Source organism: Pleurodeles waltl, chromosome 12 (assembly GCF_031143425.1).
Source record: "Pleurodeles waltl isolate 20211129_DDA chromosome 12, aPleWal1.hap1.20221129, whole genome shotgun sequence".
In the NCBI taxonomy this organism is placed as follows: Eukaryota; Metazoa; Chordata; class Amphibia; order Caudata; family Salamandridae; genus Pleurodeles; species Pleurodeles waltl.
Window position 1 is genome coordinate 99,140,345 of NC_090451.1, and position 25,881 is coordinate 99,166,225.

General features: G+C 44.5%; 1 protein-coding gene across 3 annotated transcripts in view; it reads left to right on the forward strand.

Annotated features, from left to right (window-relative positions):
* The window catches only part of LOC138267989 (transmembrane protein 272-like), a 77,074-nt gene extending 51,815 nt beyond the window's left edge, over window positions 1–25,259 (forward strand). For all 3 annotated transcript variants that reach the window (XM_069217289.1, XM_069217291.1, XM_069217292.1), the window contains exons 3-5: window positions 5,278–5,328; window positions 19,836–20,033; window positions 21,514–25,259. In XM_069217289.1, coding sequence (XP_069073390.1) covers window positions 5,278–5,328; window positions 19,836–20,033; window positions 21,514–21,734 — 470 coding nt within the window. In that variant the 3' untranslated portion in view covers window positions 21,735–25,259. The remainder of the gene's footprint in view (window positions 1–5,277; window positions 5,329–19,835; window positions 20,034–21,513) is intronic.
* The last annotated feature ends 622 nt before the right edge of the window (window positions 25,260–25,881 follow it).

Here is a 25,881-nt window from a genome sequence, read left to right on the forward strand (position 1 = left end):
CAACAAGCCTAATGAGCTGAACTGACCAATAGTCCACGACAGGTCGCAGATACTCAGAGGAGTCTAGAAGAGCTGAAAGATATTGTGCTTTAATGTATAGCGACGGGTGAGATCCGAATTGTTCCTCAAGCATCGGCCATTGCCGGAAGCCCATTCTTGGTCTAGAACTTCATACCCTGATTCCATGGACTACTCCAACCATTACCTCTTGGTCTCTTCCAAGGGTAGTTGATGTGGTAGCATATATTTCTTGATGGACATTGTTTGAAACTATTACTAAGTCATTGATACCAAGTTTGCAAGTGTATTACTTCAGCTGCTCCTACCTTCCCGTCTCTTTTCCTCAATCTAGTATCTTTCGTTCTTTGCATATTCCGGATGTTACTGAGTCAGGAATTGTACTGTGTGGTTGGTTCTGGCCATTCTGGAGTGGTGTACGTTTCTATGGCTTGTGTGATGGCTTGGGGACAGTGTTTGAGGATGTGTGTGTTAAGGTAAGTCATGGTTGAATTGGGCAAGATTGTCTGCAAGCTTGGATTTTAATGCAACGAATGTCGGTAGGCTTTTTATAGGAGTGTTTATTTGCATCTTGTTGCTTGGATGAGGGCTTGGGACTTTGTTTGAGGAAGAATTTTGTGGTCAGACAAAATGATATAAAAAGGTGTAATGAGCTGATCTGCGAGGCATGCTGGAGAGAATTGTTGAGCCCAAGGCCAGTGGCATAACAAAGGCCCCCGGAGCCCTTGTGGTGCAAGGATGCCCCTGAGCTCCAGGGCCCCCCCTCAACACAGTACACTTGCAAGGGGGCATGCCTCTGACTGGGTCCAGGGTGGAGGGGGCTCCCACAAGATACTTTTCAGGAGGGCCTCCCTAAGGTTTTGTTACGCCACTGCCCGTGGCACGTGGCATCAGATATGCTGGTGGACAAGACTTTTGAGTTCAGGCTTTCACAGATTCACAATAATACTTTTAGGCAAGGGACTGATTTACCTTCTCACTGTAAACTAAAGCCACGGGTGATTTAAATATGGTTGGATGCAAGTTCGAGTTTGGAAACTAAGACCTGGGATGGCTTATGTGGGCAACAGATCATCGTTTTGTAGTTAGTGGGAGATGCTTAAGGGATTTTTTGTATCTTCCTCCATGTCTGATCTCCCCGTTGTTGCGGGTGTCTCTGGTATGGTTGTGAATGATTGTGGGCACGTCTGAGGGCAGATCTTTCATTTGTAGCACCAGAGCCTCAGTTAACATTTCTGAAGTGGAAGTCGGTACCCAACTATTTCCAAGGTCCCATATCTAGTAGCTTCAGTTAGACACAAAGGCCCTCATTCTGAGCGTGGCGGGCGGCGGAGGCCGCCCGCCAAAGTCCCGCCGTCAGGTTACCGTTCTGCGGTCGAAAGACCGCGGCGGTAATTCTGACTTTCCCGCTGGGCTGGCGGGCGGTCGCCTTCAGACCGCCAGCCAGCCCAGCGGGAAAGAGGCTTCCACGATGAAGCCGGCTCGGAATCGAGCCGGCGGAGTGGAAGCTGTGCGACGGGTGCAGTTGCACCCGTCGCGTATTTCACTGTCTGCGCAGCAGACAGTGAAATACATGTAGGGGCCCTCTTACGGGGGCCCCTGCAATGCCCATGCCAGTGGCATGGGCACTGCAGGGGCCCCCAGGGGCCCCGCGAACCCCCCTACCAACATTCGGACCGCCGAGATCTGGATGGCGGTAGGGGGGGTCGGAATCCCCGCGGCGGTGCAGCAAGCTGCGCCGCCGCGGAGGATTCAATGGGGCCGCGGTACACTGGCGGGACCCCGCCAGTGGTGCCGGTCCGACCGCGGCTTTACCGCCGCGGTCGGAATCCCCATTGGAGCACCGCCGGCCTGTCGGCGGTGCTCCCGCGGTCCTCCGCCCTGGCGGTCAAAGACCGCCAGGGTCAGAATGACCACCAAAGTTTTCAACTTCCTTGCAAATGTTTTCTGCCCTTTTCAATACTTAGGAAAGCCCCAGGAGGTTTAACGAAAGCGGGGAATGACCCTCCATTGAAGTGAAATTGGGGTATTAGTTGTTTCTTTTACATGCCTCGGTAAGGAGCATACCTTAAGAAGATGTACTTGGGGCGCAGGCTGAGTGTTTGGGACAGCGATGAAATACTGGCTGGACCCCGTAAAAGCAGGTAACTCCGCCACAGTGATGGGGGTGCATGTGAGAAACAGTCCATTGTTACGTATAGAGAGTGCAGTGCTTTGTACCTACAGTTTCTCGGTGCTTTAAAAAAATACCCCGTTCGAAGAAAGCATTGTAATGCACGTTATCAAAATGTATATGTTTTATGGCAACCGACACACGAGGCTTAATTTGAGCCGGTGTTTGTCGGCGTTCAGAACTGGCACCTACTTCTAAACACCTCCAATTAATCTGTTTGTCTAATTTGGAAGTGAGCAGAACATAGTGTTTTTAATTATTTTAAATGAATTATACCTGCCGCACAGGACGTTAAGGGTTTGGTGGCCTGGGATAGTCTGCATTGCCACACTTGTGGGAGTGTGATGGTTGTGTTGCTACTGACATGGGCTATGCAGGCAGAGGCAAACGCAGCTGCAGAGACAAAGACATGGGCTATGCAGGCAGAAGCAACGGGCATCTGCAAGCTTCAGTGGCTTCCTGCCTTGGCACTTTTTATTTAAACAAATTGCGCACTGGCGAAGCGTGAGTTGGGGCCGTACAGAGCATTGCTGCGGGGGCATTGGCTCACTCCCCGCATCTCACTCCCCGCATCACCAGCTGACCCTTCAGCGTGCTCGCGCGAGCAGTGACTCGTGCAGTTAAAGAATCCCAGCAGATGCCTGTGACTTCCACAGTCTTAACCCGGTTCTTTTATTGGACATTATACTTGTTTGGGGCGACTGGGACTTTTGCTTAGCTCGGGTCTATGAAGGCCGCTTGCATCACTCATACACTAATCCTTTTTTAGATATAACCAGAATATGTGCCTCCGACGTGGCTCGTGTGATTGCAGGATGAGTGACTGAATGAGTTGCAACTGGCAGGCTTCAGGAGTGGAGTCTGTCGCAGGTGGAATGTTTTCATAGCAGCCACCCTGAAGGGAGGCGTTTGCAATCTCGTAGTATTTGCATCAATGCTCTCGTCTGATACAAAATATTAATATATATCCGCATCTAAGAGAGCTCCCGTTAAGGAGATTTATGGTACGGTATAAAAAATAACAGGCCTCTCTATTAGAAAATGTTACATCACCCAGCAGAAAGCAAACATTAAATGCAACTTTGTGGCAAAATATTAAGAAAACAAGTGAAACAAAATGGAGTTTGCCAAAATGTAACTGTGAGTTTAGTGCAGGGCCCAGACCTTGATGCGTTAATGCATGTGCGGCTCGGAGCTAGGCCGCAGGTGCCAGTCTGTCCTGGGATCTCATGTAAATAATCATGGTGTTTCGTGAGTTCTGCTGGCGTCTGACACAGCGGATCAGCACACTTGATAAGTTGTTGTAAAGGGGAAGCCTTTGATGAGTCTGGTGGAAACGTTAAATGTCCCAGAGGGATAGAATTGCAGTGCTGTAAAAGAGGGCACACATGGCATGGGAGTGCAGAGGTTTTGCTGTTGTCACCAGGTCTGCGTTCCAAAGACAGCAAGGTGACTGAAATCTTCAATAACCCTAGAGGTCAGTTTCCCAATCGTTTTAGAACCACATACCACTTTTTTAGCATTACTAACTTTCGCGACCTACCTAGCTTTAATGGACATGAGGTGGGTGTTGTTTGGTTTTTTTAAACTTTTTCTTTTATTTTTTTTTTGCTTTTTTTAATGTCACTAACGCATTATGTGGTAGCACACTGTCATTTACACACCACATATTTTCCATTGAAATGGCCACTAAATTTGCACAGGCATACGGTTTTACCGATAAAACTATATTGCACACAAATGTTAATGCGTGGAAATCGGGTTTCAATTAATATTTATCATTTGCACATCACCAACAGAGGGTATCTTGATTTTTCCATACTATGAAAATCTTATTCCCTTCATACTTCAGAATTACAAAAAAAGTGCTTCATTTTTACTTTCTAAACTGCTGAATGTGTACATTTTATTTACAAGTATTTACATTTTGCTCTTTGTTACAAAAACTGACATGCTACAGCCTTTCCTGTCACACTCTGTGTACCCCAGTAAGAGTGTCACTTAATTTACTTTTCTTTCTCTGACTCAAAGTGAGAGGAATTTGTAAACACCAATCCCCATGTTTAAAAAAAATAAACAAATAAGCAGCAATTTGTCAGACGACAGCCTGACATTTGACCTGTATCATTAAAGCAGAGCAAATGTGCCCAGATAAATACAGAATTTAAAGGCATCTTTATTTATTGCTTGTACTTTCTCTGCCCACCAAAAGTCTGCTCACAACCCACAGTCTGGGAAACACTACTTTAGAATTGATTTCTCCAAGCATTGAATGGGCATTAACACTCCATTTCTTTTTCCACCCCAGATGGTAATTCTTCCACACAAGTGCTACATCTTAAGTGAACTTTAAGCCTGAATCTCCTTGGCACCAATTTGGCATCTATCCTTGGCTAAGATCTGTCGGCCATAGTTTACTGATCATTGGGAATGCCATGGTTTGCCACTCATCACAGTTAACCTCCGGGCATGCTCAGATTTGCCACCAATTACTTGGTACCTCTCAGACCTACCACAGTTTGCTATTCTTTGTTTAGTAATTTTCAAGACGTGCTCAGGTTTGTGACACATCAGCTTGACATGGTCTGATTTGCCAACGATCACATAGTAATCTTTAAGGCAGCTGAGATTTTTCACCCATTACTTAGTAATAATCAACGTGTGCTCAGTCCTGCGCCTATCATGTAGACACATCAGGTTTGCCTCCCATCACTTAGTAATCCTCGGAAGTTAAAATTTGACAGCCATTACTTTGTAATTCGCAAGGTGCTCTCAGATTTGGCTCTTGACGCTTGGTAATTCCCAGGACGTGCTTAGATTGGCCACCCATGGCTTCAGGGCATGTTCAAATTTGCCACCTTTGTTTTAGTAACTCTGTGAGAGTCCATCGTGGGTAGGATCCCACCAGCACCAGGTGACTGTGAAGTCGTGCTGCCCCAATCCTAGAGGATGCTTTGAGGTTTCCAAGCGAAGGGTGCAGTGTTGAGCACCAAGCAAGCTTTAGACATACACAATGCTTTCCGAGATTTGAATGTAATCCTGCATCAATGCTTGTACTTAACTTGATCTTTTGCTCTCCTTTGCAGTGGTTGGAAAAGTCATCACCGTGGTGATAGCCGTCTCAAGCATCAGCATCGGTGAGTGAGTTCTGCGTTGGATACATGATCCCACCTGCAGGAAGGGCTGAGATTCCACTTTACTGACACTCTCAGTTCTGGACCCACTGTCTGTCAGTAACCACCTATGGGGAGAATCACAGGGTAACATTATAGGGTAACAGTGTGGGAGACAATACTGGGCTGGTAATGTCTGCCTGATGGACCATGTGCTTGATCTCTCTTTTTGCAGGGCAAGCCCCATCATTTGCCCACACACTAACCAATTCACAAAGGGGCTTTTTACCACGAGGGACCTCACCCATGTAGGAGGTGCAGCATTCACTCCAGTCCATAGACAATATATGGATTAACTGTTTTGCCCCGTGTTGAAAGAAAGGCCAGGCACATCCTTGATTACCAGTCAACCACCCTCAGACCTCTGTCAAACATTGTAAGTGGTTAGCCCAGCTATGATGCAAGGAGGAGCACCACAGAAAGAGAAGAGGGACACATGCACAGTCTATAATTATTGACCATGTATTAATATTCTCTTGTCCAAACTAAGGGGCTTGTTACATACAGGCTACCTCCCCGCCGGCCCCATTAGGAGTTTTCCGCTATGTCAACGGGCGGAAACCTGAGTTTCCGCCTGCTGGCCTAGCGGGAAACAGCCTACAGCATTGTTTCCAGCTCATAATCAAGATGGCTGCAATGCTGTACAGCGCAGGGCGCACCAGCAAAGCAGACAGTGAACATTGCGAGGGTGCTGGCTAGAGGGGCACCTGCACTGCCCATGCCAAGTGCATGGGCAGTGTAGGGGCCCCCTGCACCCATTCTCTGCCAGCATTTTCATGTAGGTGGTACCACCATGAAACTGCTGGTGGAAAAGGGGGTCATAATCCCCAGCACTGCCCTGGCGGATTAGGACCGCTACCACCTCCAGACCGTCGGGATCTGCGATCCAGAAGGAGCTGGTGGTTCCCCGTCAGCCTGACCCGCAGGGTTGTAATGTGAAAGTCGGGCAGCCGCATTGGCGGCGGTCCGACCTCCATCCACGAATCTGGTGGTCTAGTGACCCCCGGACTCATAACTAGGCCCTAAATGTCTTCTTATTTCATGTTGATGTATATAAATGTATAATTGGAGTCCTGCAGATTAATAACACAGGTTGCTTTTCTGATGATTGGTTGCCAGTGCCCAGTCAGCTCCCTTGACTTTCTGATTACCCTACTTCTTGCTGTCAATTTTCCACAAAAATTTATTTAGTTTCTGTTTCCCCTGGTTTTAATGGGCTGACCTTTTGTTGTCTCTCATCAGATTTCAATCATAAAATGTTTAAAGTATAGATACAATCGTTACAAAGTACAGATATGGTAGTGTTAAACCTTTTTAAGACTAATCTGCACAATTTAATTTCTAAAATACTTGCTTTGCACACACACTTGCTGGATTCTTGACTGAGGATAAGTGTGGGATGCTATTCCACAAACACCAGACACAGAAGTAGATATTTTTACATTCTCATGAGGGACACCAAGCAAACTGTATTTCTATGTTCTAGATCCTAATATGAATGTTAACAGGTTCTGTGGTGTCCTGTTAACTTTCCTATTTTGTGAAATCTTCTTTCCAATCATGATACAGATAGAACCATGAACTAGGTTGTCAGCTAGTAGTCCTTCTTTGGCCGGGTGATCCACACAAACTTGTTAAGTGTGAACCCACAGTCACCTTCAACCACACAGCATAATTTGGTAATATAAAGTGAATACCCTGCGTTTGTGTCAGGTAAAGATATATTCTGCCAGAGGTCAGTATAGGGGAAATGCCAGCTCCAGGAAGTAGGTTGTGTGGACCACGAAGTTTAGGCCACCTCCAGGCTGTGTTCTTACTTCCTACTGGGCATGTGAGGCCAAAAGGAGCGACTTGGATTTTTACGAAAAGTGGATCTGATGATTATGCGACTGGGCGTGAGGAGTTCAGGAGCAAACATAGAACACAGTTATTCAAGATGTCTGACAACCACTGGGGCTGTGCTGCTTTTTTACCTGTTTGAGAATGCAGCGAATTGAGGTGTAATTTAGGGTTTGCATAAATTCATATTTTAATTCATTAATGCAAGCCAGGCTACCAGTTCTGCCAAGTGGCTCATTGTCACTTGGCACCTTCCCAGTACCAAGAGTCCCAGCACATACAGTGATGTCAACCAAGAGATCAGGACTGGCCAAAAGTATCATACGTGACATGTGGCTACTAGGCCTCCTTGAAAAACGATTTCTTCCTTAACGAAGAGAAATCCGGCAAGCTATGTTAAGGAACAATGAAACATTGTTACTGCGGATTTTTCCATGTAGACCAACCTTTGCACTTGTACACCATGACTGATGACACTTTATTCCGGGTGACCCTGTAATAAGAAGAAAAGGAGGGTGGCTTGTCTCCTTAGTGGTGGCGGGGAAAGACATATCTCCCCCTGCTCCCGTTTATCCTCCTAGCTCATCGTCTGAGCTGTATTCAACTGTGCTCGCTTTATTTACTTGTGTGATGATCATTTGGGGCTTGGTTTGCACTTACGTTAACCACAAAGTAAATAACGTTGTGACTTCTGTACTAACAGAGCATGGTCACAGGACGGAGATTGGCATGCACGATGCTTTGTGCTAATGCAAAGACTTGACTGCAGTGCATATAGAGTAACAAAGTAACTGGTTAGTCCTGTTCTGGTAACGTGGATGCCCACAGCTTGCGACAACAAGCATTTACAAAGTCACGATGCCTCTCTTTGTGCTGACAGTCCGGAGCTTTGCGGTGTGGTTTCAGTGGCTCTCAACCTTTTAAAGCTTCAGCTGAGGCCATGTGGTATTATCTTGAACACTCCATTCAAATGCAAGGAGTCAATTGGCAGGACCTGGGCCTTGCAATGGGTGAGGAATAGCATTGCTTCAATTAGCCTCAGGCATTCACTTTACCCGGGAAATCACCCTGCTCTGTGATCTTTGAAAAACTGTGGTACCTGAGATAGCCAAGGTGCACTATGTGATTGTAGAGAGAAAGGGCACCTTTCTCATCAATGTCTGCTCTGCCGGCAGAGTGTTTCTGATGTCGGAGTTGGTGGGGACTATGCAAAAGGAAACCAAGAATTTGCCTGCACACTGAGGATTGGAAGTACAAAGGGGTTTAGTGTCTGCAAACCCTCTGCTTCGATAAGGCAGATGAATTGCAAACCTTAAAACCGTTTTTCAAGTGTACGACGCCTATTTAACAATTCCAGAAATGTTTTCCTAAACATTGAATGAGTTTAGAAAACCATACCGAATCTGTATGTGGAAGAGGCGTCTCATCCAAATATGGATTCCTTATGGTACGAATTGGTGTTTCGCTACCTAAATCCGGTTGCAAAACATTAAGTTTTACTGACACCTCATAGAGGGTAGTAACCCATTTGCAAATCGAAAGGGGTCTCCAAAGGACTCCTTCTTTTATGTGAATGTTGGAAAAAACAACATAGCTTTTGCTTAAAAAGAATTTTGAAACTATTTTTTTTTAATACAGCCCGTTTTCCTTAGAGGAAAACAGGATGCATTTATTTTAAAAAATGTAAACATTGTTTTATTTAAAAGCAATTGCAAACACGGAGATCCCTGCAATTTTTGTCCTGCCTCATTGCTATTCATGAAGCAGTTCAAATTGCGACTCACTATGATTTGGTATTTTGGGATCAGCTCTATTAATACCTAGGTCGATCCTCAAAATATCACTGCCTTCGCTAAAAGTTGGTACGCAGATAGCGACCACTTTTATGATGTGTACTAAACAAGGTGGAGGGTCAAAAGGGAGGACAGACAGGACAACTTCCTGCAGATGTCCTGTAGCTATCCTCCTCTAAATGACGCCCAGTATTTTATGGCAGCCTCTATCCCCAGGCACTTCTTTTCCATCTATAGTTAAAGTGATGGAAGTGTCTTCATCCTAAGTACCCCCCTAACATCACATCAACAGTGGAAGACCTTGGTACACTCATTACTTTACTCCAGAGACCACATTCGTAGCTGAAGAAGTTTAATTTCTAAACATACAACACGTCTTTCTGTTAACATCCCTATACTACTCTCTCGCCCTTTAAGCGCTCCCCACAATCCTGCACACCCTAATGCACTGTTGTCAGCAAACTTGTTCTTCAATAATTTACCAATGGTTTTTTTGATATTGTAAGTTTTGGAAAGTAACTGCTTGTGTGATGTTGGAACTTCTAAATAATTCATGATCATACCTTGATGTGCTTGCTACACACGTGTATCAATGGTTGGCTTCTTACCATCTGGTCCCCGATGTTTTCAAATTTACAATTGGTAGCTAAGAGCTGTATAGCAGTGTTAAACCCAACAGCCTTGGGGTGATATTCTTCTCCCCCCCCCAACCACCACCACGTTTTGCCTTCACTCCCTTGTTTTGCTGGACTTGTTTTTGTTGGCATTAGGACTTTGAGCACTTGATCCCTGCTAGCCAGTGCTAAAGTGCTTCTGCTCTCTCACTAGAACATGATAAGATTGGCTTACACCTAATTAGCACATTTATTTTACTTGTAAATCCCTAGTACATGGTATGACATGTACCCGGGGCCTGTAAATTAAATGCTATCACTGGGCAGCAGCAGCATTTATTGTAGTATTCACTAAAGTAACCTTTTGAAACCTGCATGAGGCCTGCCACTGCATCCTGTTGTGCAGTTTTAAACTGCAGTTTTGACCTGCCAGAATAAATATTTTGCCAGGCTCAAACCTTAACTTTTAATACTTACAAGTCACCTCTAATGTAGATCCTACAGGCTCACAGGGCAGAGTGCATTGTATATAAAAAGTAGGAAATGTGTACTTGCCTTTTACATGTCCTGGCAGTGTACAACCCCTAGTTTTAAAGAGCTATCCCCCCGTTGATCAACTCTGCCCAATTATATTTAATAAGTGCTAACTCCAGATAGGGGGCTGATAGAGATGTGCTGTTTACACCTAAAAGAATTGTAATTTAAAATCCTCTTTAACTGTAAAGTCTCATTTTTAAGTCACAATCCTGACAATGCCACATTTGGAAATGCAGCGTTTTCTTGTCCTAGCCAAGTGTGCCTTTCTACCAGTGTCCTCAGTCACATGACTGTGAATGGCTGTGCTCTTGGGGTTTGTGTATTACTTCCAGACAGTAATCCAAAGAAGCTTTGGGTGTGAGCAGGATGGGACAGGGAAGGTGCTGTACCCAGCCCTACATACACTTCAAAGGATTTTGCCTGCAGCACACAAAGGAACATAACACCAAGCTTGCCCTGCCTTTTGTCACCCCAGACATTTTGGATCCTTGACCTGAGGAAGAAGAGGACATTTTCAGAACCAGTATGGGGGGAAGTGGTAGGGGAGGGAGACCCACCACATGAAGGCTGGCATCAGGTATAAATATTGGATTTCCAGATCCATTCATTAGAACATTCATTCATGGACCTGTGGAAGATTCAGAAGGGCTGTCATGCTGCCAGGAGACTGACTTGATGCTTAAAGGACTGCCTTGCTGCTTGAACTGCCTTGCTGTCTGATGAAAGAAGACTGGAGCTGCTTGCCTTGCCCCCAAGCTACCCAGAGTGACTATAAGGTCCATTGGCTGACCTCCTGTGTGAGCCACAGGGACACAACAAGCTTTGGAGGCTTCCCTGCAACTGCCCATCTGCAACTGGATCTGCTTGAGGTCTGCTGCTGGCCTCTGCTGGAGTGAGTCCTGATCCCCAAGAGGTTCCCCTCAGGTCCTGAACGCTTGTGGCATCGCTCTCCTCCAAGAAGGGAAGGTGAAAATCCTGAGGTGTTGATTCATCAGGCTGAAACTCTGCCTCCTGCGGCGACTGGCAACATGAAACTCTGGTGAGACTAGCTCTTTACACTGACAGTGACTGCCCATGATGTCGAGCAAAGCGAGACCTCCAGTTTGCACCACAGCAATAAATGCCTAAAAGGACCATCAATGTGAAGCTCTAGGGACAACCAGATCTTCCCACTATAGCAACAACTGTTTGCAATATTCAACTTGCTCTTTGCACCGAAATCCTCCTTCTTGTGGCCTCTTCCAACACGAACAGAGCTCGAGAAGGAAACTATTCATTTGGACTAACCTGGTCCCTGATTCTGGCCTGCGCTCCATTGTAGTCAGCCTGAACTTGTGACTTTCTCCCAGTCTAGCACGACCAGATGACCGTGAGTGGCGCTTTGTGCTTGTATGCACTATTTTCACTAAAAAGCTAAAAAATGTAATATCTCGGTTACTATTGAACTTTTTTTTTATTTTTTTAGTTCTGGTTTAATTTTGTTAAAATGTACTCTATTTTCCTAAATGTGTGAGATTTGTTTTTGTGTGGTGTTCACATTATTATGGTTTGTGTGCTGCATAAATACTTTACAAATTGCCCACACGTTATGCCTTACTGCTTTTGTACCAAGCCACTAGGGGGTTAAGCACAGGATAATCTAATTAATTTTGTGGTTCACACTGAAAAGGATTGTTGTCGCATGAGTTGGGTTTCAACATCCCTCAACCAATAAACCAATTTCTTACAAGCAGCAATATACTTTTCAATGTTTTTGGCATAAAACGTGCTTCTTTCAACAATTACCTTGTGTTTGACGCAGGGTGGCTCCTCCGTTTAAGCAGAGTAGTGTTGCCCCACTAACTAAAATGTCTCCAGACACTGCCTAGAGATGAAAAATAAAATGTTAATAACATTAATTTATTACCATTTTATTTTTCATCAACCCATCCTGAACTGAGTGTCAGGACTGGGTGGGGCCAGCTGAGTGGCAGCAGCAGGGAGAAGTGGTGGGCTGCCTGTGCACTTAACTTTAAAGTGCGCATGTCACTTTGGACAGCTGTCTTGCGACGGCCAGCCAGACATGAGCACTTAAAACCTCTCTAACCTGGGTTGAGAACAAGCACAGTCCTCCAGTGCCCTCGGGAGAGCTGAGACAGGCCACTCCTCCAATCCTGGCACTTCTTTCATGCTGGTTAACAGCATGAGAGCAGCACCAGATTTGGTCAAGGGAGCTGGCTGGGGCCCGCGCTGGAGCCTGGACGAGAGAAGAACAACACTGGACCAGAGCGAAAAGGACGTGTCGTGCAGCAAGGAAGGTAAGTGACTTTTTATTTGATAACATAGGCGCCTTACCTGTAGTGTGCATGCACCCACCCACCCACCACCCATGTTCTTCCCTCACCACTCTCGGTACTTGCAAACTGCCACTGGTTTGACTGGATGTGTATTATTTTCTTCTTTTAATTTCTTCATTGCTTCCTGGAGCTGATCCAAGCTACTCCGCTTTTCTCAACTCTGTTGGAGGCGTGTTTTAATTATATGCTGTCCTTCGACATCCACTGTATAAAATAATCCGGATCTTTCACATTATGCGGTTCTGAAGTTACAGCATTTTATGGGTATTTATGACTTACCATATTTGACACATAATACGCAATCTACTGAATGTTTTGCAGACTCAAAACAAACTTTGTCAAATAGAAAAAAATACTAAAAAACAGCACCATAAATGGTGCTGCACACAGGCAAGCCTTTTATTTGGTTTCTCCATTGCTGAATAATTTAGAGGAATGGGCTATGAGAACCATTTTGGACATTCCCTGTTGAAAGCCTTTTAACAATCTTCCTTTTTCCACGGGACACATGGCTCACCACCACTCCCTGAAACCTGCTTGATGGTTCCCCACCTTGTGCAATCGTGTCCCGAATACACCTTCACAGATGCACGTTTCTGTAATTCTTAGAAGCAGATCCGTACTGTGTTAAGTACACTTTTTGTCCTAAGCCTTTATGTGCGGAAACAGCACAGTCGTTTACTGCTAGTAAAACACCTCTGTGAATAGCACACAATCGTAAACTTACACAAAACTTTAAGTTTTTCCTTTGTGATTTGGACCCACAGGTGCAGGTTACAATTTCTTTTTGCCAAGATACCAGCACAAATCTCTCTTGTGATGCAGGCTTTCTGAAATGTATCAAGTCTTCCCAAAATAACTGACCAATGAGCACACACTTTACATTTTCAGATGTATGGTTATTGAATAGCCCAAGTACAACATGCATATGGCATCATGTCCTGTAGATCTTCTTTCCACCAGCCTCAGATCCTGCTGCCCCTACACTCACCACCCTCACTTGCCTTCTTGCCAGCATTTCCACACGGTCAATGGAGCGGACACTTGATGGTTGAGGTTACAACAGTGATGGGCAACTTTATTTTATTGATTCTTGTTGCCAAAAGAAGCAGATTCCATCCTGCATAAAACATAGGAATAGATCAGTACTTTACTTACCCAGCCAAACCAGGATGAGTTCTAGCCGATCAGCACCTGTCCTAACTATCCACAGCAGTAGCTGTCCAGTGTGGTACCTGCAATACTTTTGTTCTGATGCAATATGGCACCCCCACTATTCCACAATCCTCCCCATGGATATTGTGAGTCACTCAGGCATGCATGGAAGGATCTCACACAAAGAACTATATTACTTGCAGACACATGCTAATGCTTCACCTCTGAAAACACCAGACTATCGCTCAGCCAATGGAGAACGGAAAGACCCGGGCCAGAAGTAGCAGCATTACCCTTCAATGTATACCCAGGTCAGCGGTTAGTGCTTTAGACAGACGAGGAAGAGGAGAATGTCTCATATCCATCAATCCACTCTCTGGACATTTACTCTCTAAAGCTATTGAGCCAATGTAGGAGGATATTAGAGAAGTACCCTCATTGAACTATGGAACTATACACATCCTCATTGGCCTGTCTCCAGCCTAGGAAATTCACACCACATCCTCTAACAGCTGCATGATCGGGGAAAATTATTGGGATGTTCTCCAGACAGGAGAAATACTGCTGCAAGCTGACAAGAATAGGGCATAAGAAATCCAGCAAGCAGAGGGGGACATAGGGTGACCACCAGGGATTGGTGTAAAGGAGTGCTAGTTTGCAACTTCTGTTTGAACAACTGTTGAGACTAAGCCAATTCCCTCAAGAGTATTACTCACCAATCCACGCACTTCACTTATTATACTTCTTGAGAAAAGTGAGTTCTGATCTCCAACAGTCTTTTCCTCTCCTTGTCCCCACCACAACTGCTAGCTTCCCATTGCCTTGCTCGCAATCATTTCTGAAGCTTGCTTCTTAACAGTCTCATACCGCTATTGCTGGGTTGGTTCCTTAGGTCGCCGGCTTCACACGCATCTTGAGCACAGAGCTCGGAAGCCAGCATAATACAGTCACAACGCAAAGGGATGCGTAACAAGTTCGTGTCAGCATGACCCAACGTTTCGGCCTTTTTGTCGCAGAGGACTGGAAACACCTTTGGAATTATTTGCTATAGAGATTGGAGAGGCCTTGAAAAAATCATTTGAGGGAACACATTTCTACTTCTCTGGTCTACGGTATTAATGTTCATGACCAGTGGTGGTGAAGTATTTCAGCATAACTTTAAATGTGTTTTGCATATCTGGGTGAAGAACAGTTAGTGCAGCGTCAAATGCTCTTTGTTCTTCTTATTCTTTAAAAAAAAAAAGGAAACTATTGTCTGAAGTTTGGCGTGGTGATGAAACAAACATTGCACGAATCCAGCTAGTGTTGGTGAAGCCAAGACAAATCCCCTCTTCGCCATGTGTACTGTGCGGATGTACACTTCACTTCCAACACGGGTTTGCCTTCGGCCTCCAGGTGAACCAGTTGTGTGATGGCAGGAATGAAAGGAATAAAATAATGAAATGTTGTTGTATTGATGCTGCCCTAATCATATGGCGAGGAAGTGAGGACACACTATCTGAATTGTTTTGAATGATCAACAATTTGGGTCCAGACTTTTGATTCACTTTCCACGGGAACATGTATCAACCTCTCTTAAACCTGGAACAGAACAAAAGAAATGTGAGTAAGGTTTATAACAAAGTGATTGAAAGAAACACCTTCCTTATTTCTGAAAACTACCACCCTAGAGCATTAAGGAAGAATCTTACTTTCAAATAGGTCTTTTGGATCAGGAGAAACTGTACCGATGTAAGAAGATACGATGAACAAGATGTAACCTTTCAAATAAACTACTCCAATTCTGGATTATGTGAATTTGCCAACAGTACCAATGAATTACATCTTGGTCTACTGAAACCCTGGACACAACTAGGCTACACAAAGTGTAATGGTGAGTATGTGGTCTATACGATCGCCTGTTCTTCCGGACCGAGATATGTGGTGCTGACAACCACAAAACTACGGCTCAGGATTAATGAACACTTAAGGCCTGATTTAGATTTCGGAAGACTGGTTACTCTATCACAACGGTGACGGATAGCCCGTCCACTGGAATCTAAATCCCATTGTATCCGATAGGAGTTACGTTTCGGCGGACGGGCTATCCGTCACCATTGTGATGGAGTAACCCCTCCACGGGAATCTAAATCCCATTGTATCCGATAGGAGTTATGTTTCAGCGGACGGGCTATCCGTCACCATTGCGATGGAGTAACCCCTCCACCGGAATCTAAATCCCATTGTATCCGATAGGAGTTATGTTTCGGCGGACGGGCTATCCGTCACCAATGTGATGGAGTAACCCCGCCACCGAAATCTAAATCCGGCCCGGAGTAACATCTGGTCAGGGAAATTAACAACTATGCAGACTTTTCACTATAAGCAGGCGAGCTATATGGACTGTCCTCCCGTATGGATAGTCTTAGATATGCTTGTGTCTGGGAAGAAAATAACCACATTCTCTCCAAAAGGAACAGATGAGTTTGACCGACGACATAGAATGGTGCCTCTGGCATCTTATCGTCTGCTTCTATTTGTGGAACTGTTGTCTTTTATTTGCAAGCTCATAAGGCATTCTTAATACTCTATGGAACTATGTGGCCAACATTTCCTTGTAGTCCACTGATGAATATTTTTCTGGAATTGGTGAATCCACAATTTGTCACATCTTCCAAGCATATGTGCTGCACAACTGACAATGAGCATCCCTCACTTATAATCTAATTTTTTCACATTTGTGTATTTTATTTAGGATGAAATGTCCTATAAAACAAAGATGCCATATCCAATAACCCACGTCTTCACGCGGGGCTCAGGCACTTATCTTAAATATAACCAGTACGGTGTACTGCACCCAGTGCTTGAAATGGAAAAATTAAAGTGCAGGTACTCTGTGCCAGAGTACCTGCTTGTTTCAGGGAAGTGCCGGTACTCTCCAATTAAAAGTATTACGTTTTTCCTGAGATGTGCCGGTACTCACCCTCTCAAAATAAAAAAGTGCCGGTACTCAGGAGAACTTCACCCCACCCTTGGAAATCTTTTGAAAACTGATGTTAAGCATGTTTTAAAGCAAAGGCTGATGCAACCACAGATGAGAATGCTGATAAACTTGTTTGATGCTCACATGCTCTTTTACTTGGGTTACTGTTTCTTTTGTCAATCTTCAAGAGAAAATGTGATCCTCTGAAGTTTTACTAATTGGCGTTTAACAAATGTTTTCCAAATGAGGCAGTTTCTGAGCTGAGCTTTCAACCCTCAATGTCTCAAGAATATTTTGATATTTCCAAAAATGTATATTTTTCATGATTCAACAACTGATGCAAATTGATTGTTTCATGTGTATACAAATTCCGATGCAAATTGAGCTGGTGGGCTCTTATTTTGCAGTGTAACTTAATTCTGGGTCCAGTCTTAGCTTGCTATACAAGGACCCGACCTCATTAGTTACAAAGTGCAGAAGGAGAAGTCACTTGTGAAAAGGAACTACTTCAAACTTGTTGCAGAACATTGACCATGGAATTAACACCCCTGTCTGGAAAATGGCTATAAGAGAGGAACGACCCCAGTTGCTTCCAGATCCTTCAAGTACATAGAAGCGAGTTCTTGTGTCCTTGACAGCAAGGTGAGGGGACATCACTTGAAGTCTGTGCCATTTTGCTGGAAGAGCTGTGCCTCTGCACAGTGCCTGGAAGCCTGCCTAGCCTGCTGAGAGGTGAAATAATTCTTTGTAGACCCTGCAGGTACACATCTATCCTAGGAGACCTATGACAGCCAACAATTGGGGTTGTCCTTGTCATCTGGCCAGTGTTACCACCTGGGTCTGTGCTGCTGCTTTGCCAGAGTCACTGCATTTCCTGACAGACACCAGGAACAGATGCAGGGGGCATCTGCACCTCTGCTGTAAACCCCAAGCAGGACTACTCCCACTTGTGATATGTGGGCCTCGCCATCAAGATTCCTGGGTGCCACATACTGCATGTCAGCCAAGTGAACTTGAATGTTCACTCTGTTCCTGCTGCTGAATTGAATAACTATTTTGTTCTGTAGGCACTGCGGCCCTGAGAGACCTTGTTAGCAGTGAGACACAAATGTACTGATATTTGGGTTATAGAACCAGAAAGGTGGCTTGCGCTTGCCATAGTGAGCTCGCACATGTGCCAATATAGCCCTTAGTCGTACTCTCTGTGATTAATAATCCCATATCTTCCATAGTAAAACCCTGTGCCTGATTCCCCTTACTTTGTGGCATCATGTTGTGGCATGTGGAAAAACTACTTCTTGTTTTTTCTATAAAGAAAAACACTGATCTGGACAGTCTTTAGTGTGTCTGTATGAGTTCTTAGCCTCTGTTGCCTACACTACCTCGCCTTTGACTGCTCGGTCTTGCTCCCCTGAGAGTGAAGTGTCAAAAGGGTGTACCTGGCGCTCAGCTTGTAGTGCCATAGAAGGTCCGCCCAGGACATCAGCGCTTAAATGCCCTGTCCACCACGGTAAAGGCAGAGTAACCCACGCTTGCCACATGGCCCCAGAAGGGAGTCTGGCACCAAATCACTAAACAACAGTTTAACACACAAGTTCACAATCTCTGGAAGTGCCTCATATATAGATACATATATTGACCCATGACCTTTCTTTGATCCTGCCCTCATGCTTGCAATTAACAACCCACCTCTGTACAGAGATATGGACACTGTCCCTTTTTTGTGTGTCCAGCATTGTTTGTATGAGTGTAGGAGGATGGGTTCCAAAATCACTCACAAGCAGAGGCATCTTAAGGATTTAAGGGGCCCTGGGCCAAACGTATTTTGGGGGCCCCCGTTTGGAACAGCTTTGAATTTATGATCCTATTTCAGCTCTTTCTTGCCCCTTTGGCCAGGTCGCTGGCAGTGCACAGACTCACTGGTCCAAATTCTAAATGTGTCTACATCTAATATTCAGGGATAGTGATGCGTGTTTTCAATATTTTAAGACCGCAGCAGCTCACTAATATTACTGTAAATAATCCGTGACACCCTCCCATTTCTCAAATGAAGTCACGTTTTGATCTAAAACAAATATTTTGATGGACGTTGCTTGATACATAACCACATTTCCCAGCAAAACGAAAGCAATAGCTTCTCAGACATCACCCACATTAAAAATAAATTAAAGGAAAACTGTACTTAAAGCAAACTGTTTAAGAGTTATTCAAGGTCAGCAGGGCAAGACTCTCTGGAGAACAGAGCTAGCTCCATCAGGGGGGCCCTGGACCAGAGCCCACTTTGCCCATGCTTTAAAGGGCGAGGCTCACAAGTTGCTTCAAGGTCAGAGGGCGGGTGCAATAAAAAAATAATAAAGCATGTAATCCACACCATGAAGCACATGAACTGAATTGATGGTAACATTGGAGGAAGATCCTATATTGCAGGTGGGTATGCTGGTGTTAGCTACAATCTTCCAGTAGTGAGCCTTTCCAAGTTACAAAAGCATCCAAACGTATGAGATGACACCATCCATAGGCGCTCATCAAAGACCACATTTAGCTACACAGCTTGACACAGGCAAAATGAATAGCAAGTGCACATCATAAGGATTTCCAGGAAATGCATTCCCGGGAATGTATGTGAAGAAGAGGTTTGGGTACCTGGTTGTGTTATGGTAGAAAACTTTCATTCCTTAAAGAGACAGTTCTTGTGGAATGCATTTTTGTAAAATTAAAAAAGATCTAATAATGAGGCATCCATTCTGGTTTTTTGTATACTTCATGATTTTATAATGTATTTTGTGTTTTTATCAGTTTTGTGGGTTTATTGGCTTTTATGTTAACCTGTAACCTAAAGAAACTTATTAAAAAAAAAAAAAGGAACATTTGCAGTCTTGCGGATGACCATCTCATAAACTCTGCGTCTGCCCTCGCTGCCTCTGCAAGACCAAGTAAATCATGCATCTTACTAATGCAAACCCAGAACTTGACAGAGTGAAGAAACTTTGTTGGTTACCTCAGTCCTTTACTTAAAATTATGGTGTTCTTGGTGGGAATTACTATTTGATGCCTTTAAAGCCACTCAGCAAACTGTGAAATCTACATCTATCCAGCTTTACAAAGTTTATTGCAGTGATGGTGTACTTTTGCCTGTCGATCGGTGAAAGCCTACCGAAAGAGGTGTCTGGTGGGGATGTGGGACCGAAGGTGTGTACATAATATCCTAATGGCGTCCTCTGCTTTTCCCACACAGGGTCAGTGTACTTCAAAGACTGCACAGCACAATACCTTATCCCCTACTACCTGATCGTCTCAGGTGCTTCAAGCCTTTTGCTCCTGGCCCTGACTTCCCTACCATGTGGATATGGTGGTGATCCCCCGCAGACGTCCCTCCTGTTGGTGGTCAGCCAAGGACTTCTTGTTCTCTTCAAGACAGCATTCTTTATCACTGGTGAGCAATTCTGTGTTGATGTGATACCGACTTTAGCTTCTTTCAGGATGACCACCTCTTCTACATCTGTGCACAAACAGAAGTGCATGGTCCAGAGCTACCCTGGTGGGCAGGAGAGAGCAAGAACCAGGGCTACCAGGAACAGGTCCTGCAACTTGGAACGGAAGCAGGGCAGAAGACAGCCAAGTATTAGCGGGCTTAGAACTGTATAAGAAGAGATGGAACCACACTGAGGCAAAAATTTGATCCACCCAACTAAGAACCAAAAATGGCCTAGAAAGCTGATCATATTGATTAAAATGTTACACATAGGCTTGAATGTCCAGTGGTGATCATAAGACAAATCCTGTGGAAAAGCTTGAACCACAGGGCAATCACCTGTGCTTGATGATAGGCCAACACCGTCGAATTTCATATTAATCTCGAGGCACCTGTCATATCGGCATGCTGGGTCAGATTCTAAGTGGCTAGTACCTGTACCGAGACCTCTTCAAGGCAGAGTGAATGCCGTCGGCCATAGACTTCAAGCCTTCGATCACTTGATGGCTTTTCCCCCTCCCTTATGCTCCTCCATCTTGCACCACTCAGTACGTTCTACAAGACAATTATTGAGGTTGGCAAAATGAGTCTGGTAGTGAAAAACGTGGAAACAACTTGTAGTATTAGTAGTACTTGTAGTATTTTAATCTCCGGTGTGTGACCATCCATCTCAGCTCACATGGTACAGGTGGCAGTGAAAGAACAGTAGCAGAAAATGAAGATTGATTTAATGGTGAAGCCATCTTATTCGAGTGGTCACATCTAGCGGGAGGGAATACCCCACAGACTTGAGGGATGGAGGGGTTGCCTTCAAAACTCGTGAAGTTAACACAGGCAGAGTCACAGTCTCAGGATTGTGCAACCCTGGTGTCGTAGGTTTCCTCCTTCTACCATCTCTTCTGAACATCCTCATACCGCCCCTTTCACTATTCCGGCCTCCTCCCTCCCATAGAACCTAGAGTAGAAACTAACTGCAGCCCTTTGTAATTGAGGATTTTGCTTGAAAGTTTACATTTTGCGTTTTTTTTAAAGTTTTTTTTTTAATTAGGGGTTTCAGAACTTCACTCATAAAATCATAAAATGGTCCCTCGCCTGCTCTGTATTCTTTGCCTTTGTCTTCTTCCATCCTTGCACTAGTTTCCCTAATCTCGTCCTCTCCTCTAGTATCACATTGTCCTGTTCTATACCTTTTTTCTCCCACTAATCCATCCTTCCCCTTTTTTCCTCTCATCAGTCCCATTCTCCCTTATTACTCTCTCAAAGCTTCACTTCCTCTCTGCCTCTTTGGTCCTTTCATCCTTCCTTTAACAATTTTCCCTTCTGCCCTTCTTTTTATATTTTGCTTTTACAAATCTTCTCCATTTTGGTAGCCAAGCACACCTAAGTCAGATGTTCTTTATCTAGCAGGTGTAATAACCTCTCTCTCTCTTGCCTCCCACAGGAAATGTCTGGATATATTCCATTTACTCCCCAAACTACATGAACCACGAAGCCAAGAACTACTGCCACCAAGTGCTGTATCTCTACGCATTCTGGGTGACCACAGCGGCCTACATTATCCTTGGAATGATGATCATCATCAGCTGCTGTATCGTTATCTGCTTATTTGCAATATGGTCAAATATCCCCAGGGGACCGCGGCTTGACTCCGTCTTCACCTAAGTTGAGGCTGCCACCGAACCAAGGTAGCTTCTGAACAACTGGCTGTACTGGGTCAACCCCCATTGTCCATCAACACATTTATCGCTGATCTCCTATGTCCTATCAGTGGTATTTTCAGTTTCCATGGAAATTGGTTATCCTCATCCTTCTACTGGGTTGGAAATAATCACTTGCAAGCAGCCACTACTAGCAGAAAGGGACAAGAATCCAATACAGCTGGAATCAGCTAACCACCTTGGTACAAGCGAGTAAAACTATATTCAACCTCAACTAGTACCATTAAAACCAGTAGAAACTGGTAATTTCCTAAATAAAGGACAACGTCACCACTCACTAACAGCAATGTTACTAAACTAGTCCCATTGAAAACCAATAAACACAGGAACACTGATGCACTTGAACATAAAACCAACTGGGTCAGATATAGAGGAGGAAATGACTATTTCTGAAGAATCACGAGACCCACAGACCTCCAAAAAAAGGTCTGCAGTCTGTTCTGGGGGGTGAAGGTAAGGTCACTGTATCCACCAAGCCTTGTGTGCTGAGCTCCAACCCCTCCCACACCTTGGAAGGTCCTCATACCCCACCCCACCCCCCATTTAACTATAATGTGAATTGACATTGGCTCCATCGTCAACTCTGGACCGAATTAAAACTATGAAGCATATAGCGACCCATTAATTAATTCAGGACATATGGCCTCTGATTCGGATTATTTATAGGCTTGGAGGATTTGCTATTCCTATGTCAATTTATCAAGAAACCGTCTGCTAATCTGTGTAAACCCCTCCTTTCGGTCTCAGCTGTCAAAGAGGAACATCTAGGATTCCCAAGGCCTTTAGTACGGTTCATCACTTCATTCATTTAGAAGGCGTCAACCACATTTTATGTATCCAGTAGGCTTCCCTTGGTGTGTAAATGTCTTCATTCCCTGACTAGCTGTTCACTTCCCCTTCTGGATGCTCGATAAGATGTTTACCTAACTCCCAAAGTGTTGAACTATGTTCATGTTGGTGATTTTTGTTTTTAGGGCCTTCTGCTCTAACTGGACATTTATTCCTGAGCATTCTTTGCCTCTTTGTTGTTGACCACCCTCCACCACTCACACACACAGAGACACACACACGCACACATGCACACAAATATATATATATATATATATTTATATATATATATATATAGAGAGAGAGATAGATATATATACATACATACACACATACATACATATCCCCCATCCCCCTCCGGAATACTAAATTAGGTGTTTATGCACCTGTCCTCTTTACTGAGGGCTTGATTTAGAGCCTGGTGGGGAGGTTACTTGGCACAAACATAACAGATATCCCGTCTGCCATATAACAATTCCATTATAGCCTGTGGAGATCGTAATACGGCAGAAGGGATATCCGTCAAGTTTGTGACAGAGTAACCCCTCCACCAAACTCTAAATCAAGCCCTAAGTGTTTACCTATCCTCATCCACTCCTGGTTGGGTGTTCATCTTCCCACCTGCACACTGAGTAGTCTGTGTACCCTCTTGCTTCCTGCTGCCTCATGGGAGCATTAGAACCTACATCCTGGCTGGTTAATGTTCTCATGCAGTTGGCTTGATTTCCACCCCTTGCAAACATGATTGGTGCTAACACCACTCCTCCTTTGGAACCTGTGTGCCTTTTCCCTGATAAACCTTCGAAAAGAGATTATACATCCTGAGTTTGTGATGAGAGATCTCATCTGGACCTTGAAGCCGCCTACTGCAAAGTCATCCGTCTGTGAATGCAGCTTATAGCCCAAAACCAGACAAACCTGTCTGACTTCCAGTGCCGCCTTCAAACACGTAATTATACCTAGAAGGTCCAGAATGACAAAGAATGGGATTGTTTTGTGTGTTCGTTGACACAAAAGCTTACGGTTGTCTATGAAAACCAGGATGATTAATACTTCTGGTAGCATTTTTTCTGTCCGCCAATGCGTGGGTGGCTGCTCCTTATATTCAACACCCTGCAACTTGTTACTTGTTTCCCGCCTTCCCTTAAAGGCTGAGTTGCTGAATCTGAGCGTTCAATAACGGAACAGTCTTTTATCCGTCAACAGTTTAGATGTGTTGTCGTGTAATTTATGCTCCACCTCATATAATTCTCAATCTGTACAGTGAAGTTACAGTGACAGAATTATCAATGACTTGTTGCAATGTGATGAGCTTTATCTGATTTAATTTCTAATTTGCTGTACAGAACAAAATACAGGGACACGTGTAAATATGTTCCAGTACTGCATTACATTTATATATAAAACGCTATCCATTGTTATGTTATGTCGTGCCGTGATATCTGTGAGTTGTCTTAATGTACAGGGTATGGCATTAGCTTGTTCACGTAAGACTGATTTGCTGTGTAGCTCACCGAGAGCAGAGCTCTTTGGGCCCAACAGTGATCTGTCTGGACATGCAAACAGCGTCCTTCAAGACTGGGCAGGATTCCAGGAGTATAGGAGTTCAACTACGCTCCAGAAAGGTTCCATCTCTTCTGGTTGTCTCATGACGGAGAGAAAGAAAAAGAGAGAGAAAAAATTATTGTGATTTCAAGGAGAAACCAGGAAGTGCTATGGTTGGGTGAGGTTGTCACCATAGAAATGAATAAAGCACTGGTCGCTAATAACCCAATGGTCAGATGTTTTAGGTCAATGACCAACTGAAAAAGGGGCATGTGAGCTGCTGAAGCTCTGCTGAGGTACATGATGGCAGGGTGAATAAAGAGTGCCTGGACTACAGCATCGGCGACGGCCGGCAGCCACCATGACTGGAAACCGTTAGATGCTGACATATCCTGATGATGCAAGGATGAGACCAGTGGATGAGAAGTGTCTGACAAAAGTCCTCACTTCTTGCAGCCAGCCAGCAATTTGAAGAGGACACACACCAGTGTGGTACCCAGTGCACACTGAAATCCATTGGAGAGACACCATGGGGGTGCCCTGGAAAGATGGGAGCTCTGAGGATTGCAGGTGATGCCAGATTCTTACCCAGCGAGCAAGTGAACCCGAGGCACAGCTGGGGTCCTCCAATCCCTGTGCACCCTGCACTGAGCTACACTGCAGCATGAGACTTATTGGTCTGCAGGCACTTGGATATTTTTGTGACTAGGCGCACTGGTGTGTTCCTTATTGAATACCCTGTTGACAACTCATTATCGTTACTGCTTGATGCACAATTCATGGGCTTATTTCTTCACTTCTTATAGTATTTGACAGTCACTATTTGGAACTGAAGAGGTGTGAACTTACAGTTGCTTTAGTTACACATCTTTTGCATTAGGTAGCAAAGACAACAAAACTATTGCTAGCTAAAAATGAATTATGTCCTTCCTTGCATTGCTAAAGATAATGCGGTAGACTGGTTTAAAAATATATCAGTACATGAAAGGTATGTAAGAAATATTTATGTCAAATTTACAAACCAATGAAAAGAGAAGCAATGTATTTCCCAGTGTGTAAGTTTATTAAAATTATGCGTCTTAAGATCTTGAAAGAAGGACTTGTTCATTGTCATTTGGGAGAGCTCGGATTAAATTATAGATGCTTTAGAAAGTAACCTCAGTGCCCTTTGTGGAAGAGGGAATGTGACTAACCTTTCCCAGATACACCAAGTGGTTCTCAATAAGACGAAGTTAAAGCAGTAAAGTGGAGATCCAAGAGCATCTCTGTTGATCAATAAATGTCTGAAAGAGTTACTTGCTTCCTCACACATTTTAAATTGCAATGGCTGGCTCCCTACCTTGAACATGCATGTCATTGTGGTAGCGTGTGATGACACATGCTCACTGGTGGGTCAGGGGGTTCTAGAATGAACACGGGGGCAGAAGCAGCCCTTTCTGTCGTCCACGAAATCATCTGGCACATTGTGGGTGAAATTTGACAGCGCTTTTGACAATACGCTTCTTCTCGGCTGCTTTGAGTACGCGTCACATCCTCCCTGTTGGCACCAAGGCGATTACGGGGGTGTCAAACTGGGCCAGAGGCTGGTGCTTATCCTTCTTATTCGCCTGGAAGTCAAGGGTGTTAGAGGGCTCCTCCGTGTCAGATTTACCACAAGTGACCTCTGGTTTTCACTTGGGTTTTGGTTTATCTTGAGCGCTATTTATGTGAGGCCAGAC